At 45.3% G+C, this 6,000-nt stretch overlaps 1 protein-coding gene across 1 annotated transcript in view; it reads left to right on the plus strand.

Moving 5' to 3' along the window:
• Nucleotides 1–6,000, plus strand: part of XRCC4 (X-ray repair cross complementing 4) — a 269,105-nt gene that overhangs the window by 134,552 nt on the left and 128,553 nt on the right. Inside the window, exon 4 of the mRNA XM_024216445.1 lies at nucleotides 3,995–4,161. Coding sequence (XP_024072213.1) covers nucleotides 3,995–4,161 — 167 coding nt within the window. The remainder of the gene's footprint in view (nucleotides 1–3,994; nucleotides 4,162–6,000) is intronic.

The following is a 6,000-nucleotide window of genomic DNA, read 5'->3' on the forward strand; positions in this document are numbered from 1 at the left end:
AATATCCCCATTGTTATTGCAGCTTGCTGTGTGCTCCACAATCTCTGTGAGAGCAAGGGGGAGACGTTTATGGTGGGGTGGGAGGTTGAGGCAAATCGCCTGGCTGCTGATTACACCCAGCTAGACAGCCGGGCGATTAGAAGAGCACAGCGGGACGCGCTGTGCATCCGGAAAGCTTTGAAAGCTAGGTTCCAGAGTGAGCAGGGTAACTTGTGACTATTAAGTTTGTTTAAACAGAAGCTGAACCTGCCCCCATTTCTTTACCCAGTTAAAATTGACTATCCTCTCCAGTTACCAACCCCCTCCCCCCCCTTCCAACACACCTTTAACAATAAAATAAATGAAACTTCGTTCATTAACACCATTTTCTTTATTAAGGATTTCGGGGTAAAGTGTTGAAACTGGGACGCAGACTGTGGTGGGGAGCGGGTGTAGTGATGGAAAGGACGCCTTTAAACTCGAGGAATGACAGGCTCCTGCTCCTAGAGCGGTCCGCAGTGGTGGACTGGTTTTTTCAATGGAGCCTGCCACCCCTCCTTTTCGGGACTCTGTGTGTGGGGGCTATGTGAGTTTGTGGCGGGGGAGGGCGGTTACAGATCCCCTGCTGCGTGGCTCTGTCATCCAGGCTAAGGACCGCTGCATAAGATCTGTAACTGCCCTCCCCCGCCACAAACTCACATAGCCCCCCCACACAGAACAGGAAAACCACCTCCCAGACTGACCAGGGTGCCTAGTGACTGCAGTGTGTGTGACCTTCTGCTGAACCTGCCCCCGTGTCTGTACCCTGGTAAAGGTGACTGTCCTCTCCAATTACCAACCCCCTTCCCCCCCTTCAAACACACTGTCCTCTAAAAGAACATGACGGAAACAGTAATTAACAGAAACGTATTTTTTATTAACAACTACACAGGGGATGAAACTGGGACGGGGGCTTGGGTGAGGTGCTTTTGGAGTGAAGGAAAGGACTTATCAAATCTTTGGGAATGAGAGCCGTCTGGTACTTGAGCAGTCTGCAGGGGTGGAGTGACTGTTTTCACTGCCCCTGCCGCCCCTCCTTCTTGGGACTTTGGGTGAGGGGGGGATGGGACTTTGTGGCGGGGGAGGGCGGTTAGAGATAGAATGCAGCGGGGCTCTGTCCTCCTGCCTCCGGTCCTGCAGAACACCTACAAGGCGCCAGAGCATGTCCGTTTGCTCCCTCATTAGTCCAAGCAGTGTTTGAGTCGCCTGCTGATCTTCCTGCCGCCACCTGTCCTCCCGTTCGCTGTGTGATCACTGGTATTGCGACATGTTCTCCCTCCACTGGGTCTGCTGGGCCGCCTTGGCTTGGGAGCAGCCCATAAGTTCTGAGAACATCTCGTCCCATGTCCTTCCCTTTCGTCGCCTGATCTGCGCCAGCCTCTGGGAGGGGGATGCCGGGGTAGGTCGGGAGACACTCGCAGCTGTGGGATGGGAAAAAGGGAGTGAATTCCTCAGAAAGATACAGTTTTGCGAACAATGAATATAGTCTTTCTCTGTGAACAAGACCATGCACAGCACCTATCACATGCGCACTCAATACAAGGTCGAATTTTCGGCCTTCCCATTGAGTGCCTGGGGTCTTGCTGTACAGATCACACAAGCAGGGCCGGACAACAGAATTCGGCTAGCAGGCGAACATGGTAAGCCGTAGACTTTTGGCTGCTTAAAGCTTAATTTATAGCAGTGCCCTCCTTTCACGTTCCAAGCAATGCTCCTAGCGTTGGCCAGTTCCTGCTGCCGGCAATCCGGCCAGCATGAACTCTGTCCCACCCCCCTCGTGGCTGTCCCCGGGAAAGATCCCTGCATGCTTCCCCTGTCACACCTCCACCGCGTGGCTGAAAACGGCCGGTTACAGTTATGTAAAGGAACAGGCAATCAGTCCCAATACTAACATTCCCCTAATTCAAAGCAGGTCACCATGAGTAATATCACTCTGATGAGGATTTCGGAGACAGAGAAAGACTGCATGCTGCGTGAATGCCAGCAAGCACCAGGGCCGTATGCCGCCATGCTTTGCGAGGCAATGATCCCGGAGTACTTGCTGCTAGCCTGGCGCGGAAAAGTTTCCTATCATGGAGGACGCAATAAGGCCGCTCTCCCCAGGAACCTGATGCAAAGGCTTTCACAATACCTCCAGGAGACCTTCGTGGAGATCCCCCAGGAGGATTTCTGCTCTATCCCAGGACATATTGATAGAATTTTCCAGTAGCTGCACTGGCAAGGACTAAAAACTAAAGCGCCTAGGGCAAACTAATCATGAAAAACCCATTGTTAAGATACTATTCCTATTCTGTTCAAAATAAATGTTTAAAACACTTACCTACTGATCCTTCCCCTGATTCACGGTCTGGGTTACCGCCTTGGGAGGGTTGGTAGGGGATCTCCGTGAGGGTGATGAAGAGATCCTGGCTGTCGGGGAAATCAGCGTTGAAAGCGCTGTCGACTGCCTCGTCCTCCTCATCTCCTTCCTCATCTTCCCCGTCCGCGAACATCTCCGAGGAAGCGGCCGTCGACAATACCCCATCGTCAGAGTCCACGGACAGTAGTGGGGTAGTGGTGGCGGCCGCACCTAGAATGGAATGCAGTGCCTCGTAGAAACGGCATGTCTGGGGCTGGGATCCGGAGCGTCCGTTTGACTCTTTGGTCTTCCGGTACGCTTGTCTAAGCTCCTTGATTTTCATGCGGCACTGCGTTGCATCCCGGCTGTATCCTCTCTCCGTCATGGCTTTTGAGATCTTCTCGTAGATCTTCGCATTCCGTCTTTTCAATCGCAGCTCCGAAAGCATGGACTCATCGCCCCACACAGTGATCAGATCCAAGACTTCCCGATCAGTCCATGCTGGGGCCCTCTTTCTATTCTGCGATTGCATGGTCACCTCTGCTGGAGAGCTCTGCATCGTTGCCAGTGCAGCTGAGCTCGCCACGATGTCCAAACAGGAAATGAGATTCAAACTGGCTAGACAGGAAAAGGAATTCAAATTTTCCTGGGGCTTTTCCTGTGTGGCTGGTCAGAGCATCCGAGCTCGGACTGCTGTCCAGAGCGTCAACAGAGTGGTGCACTGTGGGATACCTCCCGGAGCTATTAGCGTCGAATTCCATCCACACCTACCCTAATTCAACATGGCCATGTCGAATTTAGCGCTACTCCCCTCGTCGGGGAGGAGTACAGAAATTGATTTAAAGAGACCTCTATGTCGAAATAAATAGCTTCGTTGTGTGGACGGGTGCAGGGTTAATTCGAGTTAACGCTGCTAAATTCGACATAACCTCCTAGTGTAGACCAGGCCTAAGACATCTTGTTGCATCTTCCTGCAGTTAATTTCTTCTCTTCCTTAGGGAGCAGATTTTTAGTGTAGCATATACTCGTCTCTCTTGATACTGGTTTATCAGTGTGTAGATACTGTGGTGATGGATACCCTATATGCACCTAAGACGGTATAAAAATGTAGATATGTAAGGGTATGTCTACACCCAGCCGCTAGTTCGGCGGCTGGGAATCGAAGTTCTGGGTTCGACTTACCGCGTCTTGTCTGGACGCGATAAGTCGAACCAGGAAGTGATCGCCGTCGACTGCGGTACTCCAGCTATACGAGAGGAGTACCACGGCGTCGACGGGGGAGCCTGCCTGCCGCGTGTGGACCGAGGTAAGTTCGAACTAAGGTACTTCGACTTCAGCTACGTTATTCACGTTATTCATGTAGCTGAAGTTGCGTACCTTAGTTCGAATTGGGGGGTAAGTGTAGACCAGGCCTTAGATAGATAAGCAAATGGTGCTTTATGCCACTTGCCATATACTTACTCAAGAGGCTTATTTTTGTTGCCATTATGTTGTAATTTTCAACAGGAAAGTATTCAAGCATTTTAATTATACAATATGCTGATGCCTATTAAGAGCACGTCTGGAGTTGATTGAAGCTGGGTTTTTTTTGACCTTTTTAGTTCCAGCAAAGTAACTCAGTTTTTCCTTTTGTCCCAGTTTAGACTTGGATCTCTGAAGCTACAAAAAGTCTCAAGTCCAACTGAAGTCATTAAAGAGCTGATTTGCCACTGCCTAGACTGCATAGCAGAACTACATGCCAAAAAGGAGCACCTGCAAAAGGAAAATGAAAGGCTTCTAAGTGATTGGAATGACGTGCAAGGACTGTAGGTTGAAAAATGCATCAATAAGATATTCTTTATAAACTATGTGTCTGCAGTCTACCTATGCAACAAAGTGTAGGTTATACTGATGGACACTATATATTTAAGATATTTGCAAAATGAAATGTACCTATTTCTTTTTTATTGATAGTGTTTTGGGCCCTAACGGCTTATAGGCTACACAGCTGTAGAGGCTTTTTCTTATTTCAAGGTGGCAGGCGACACCTCAGCTGCTAACATATAATGCTGATTGTAGCTTTATGTAGCCAGAAATATCTTCACTCTCCATTTCCCCCTCCTGCAGAATGCAGTGTGCATTTTCTTCTGCATAGGTCCCTTAATGATGACTGTCTTGATTTTGCCTGTCTTGATTTCTGTTTCAGTTGTGATTTACATTTTAAACTAGATTATTTCTGGGGCAAAAGGGGGAGAGGATGTAATTTGACAGTAATTAAAGCCAGCTATATTGTCAAAGTATTAGAAGGGTCGTGAATGTTTTGCGGGGCAGCAGGAAGACACAAATTAAAAATAAAATTGCACAAGATCACATTATTTTAAGCAAGATATTTTTATTTTTCAATAGAGTGCCAAATTTAGAAATATTCATGGAAGAAATTAAGTCAGTGATGTGCTGGGTAGAGTGACAAAGACCATATCTTTTTTTTTTTAAAGAGGAATCAAAAATGGTCACAGAGTTTGTCCTGAAAGTTTTGTCATGACAGATATACAGCCTCACTAGTAGTGTTTGACTACTTAATAGTTTAACAGTGTAGTAAACAATAACTTTTTATAATTAATGTGTTGCACTGCATTAAATGCCATTTTGATTTGTGTAGTGCTGTGGCACTTGTAACTGATAATTCCACAACAAACTCACAGGAGGGGTTTCCCTCCAAAACAGTAATTATTACATCTTAATTATTACATCTCAACTTTAAACTATTTAAATACCTACTCACAATTATATAGCATACAAAATGTGCTGAGCATCTCCAGTGAGGAGCTGGGTGCCCTCGATTCCCATCTAGTCAACTGCCTTCTACTTGCCAACAGCTAAGTGCAGGATTCAACTGTAAAGCAGTTTTCCTGTTTTAGATGGTGTCATTGCAAGGCTTCTTATGTTAAAATTAATCAACAAACCTATCTAGTTTACAGTTGAATATGCTGAAAGCAATTGAGAAATTATAATTTACAAGTTAGAACTGTTGCACTATATTTAAAAAATAAATAAATAAAATACCCCCACCCCGAGTCATTAATTGGCAATATCCAAATATAGAGAAGAACGCTTTGGAAACCATTGCCATTAATTAGGAGCTGGACTGAACTGAGTTCTTGCCACCTAACTGCTTTTAGCTACATAATAACTTTGGAATCTAGTTAACATTTGTTTTTTAAATATGAATTTGTTCAGTTTCCTTGTGTTTTAATGTACATAGAAAATTTAATAAGGATTATCTTGAATATCCTTTGTGCATGAGTACACACACACACACACACACACACACACACACACAGGGAAAGTGAGTTAAAATATCAAAATAGATTAGCCAATGTTTTTGTTTTATACGGATTATTACGTTGGTAAATATAGAGCAATACTAATAATCTTTAATAGCAAAATTTCCTAAATCCCGAAAAATAAAGATAAGTTTCTGTTTTGTATGTAGTGTGTGTTTTTATACTAACCAAGTAAAATTAATATAGTTGAGTTGTAGTCAAGTAAACTGTCAATTTATATTATGGTCAAATGTAGTGACAGAAAATCTGAACCATAAAATTAGTGTTGGGTGTTTTAGTATGTGAATAAATCACTTGAAAATGACTCATCAACATTAGTTT

The sequence above is a fragment of the Terrapene carolina genome, unplaced genomic scaffold, assembly GCF_002925995.2.
Source record: "Terrapene carolina triunguis isolate 2854851 unplaced genomic scaffold, T_m_triunguis-2.0 Scaffold69, whole genome shotgun sequence".
In the NCBI taxonomy this organism is placed as follows: domain Eukaryota; kingdom Metazoa; phylum Chordata; order Testudines; family Emydidae; genus Terrapene; species Terrapene triunguis.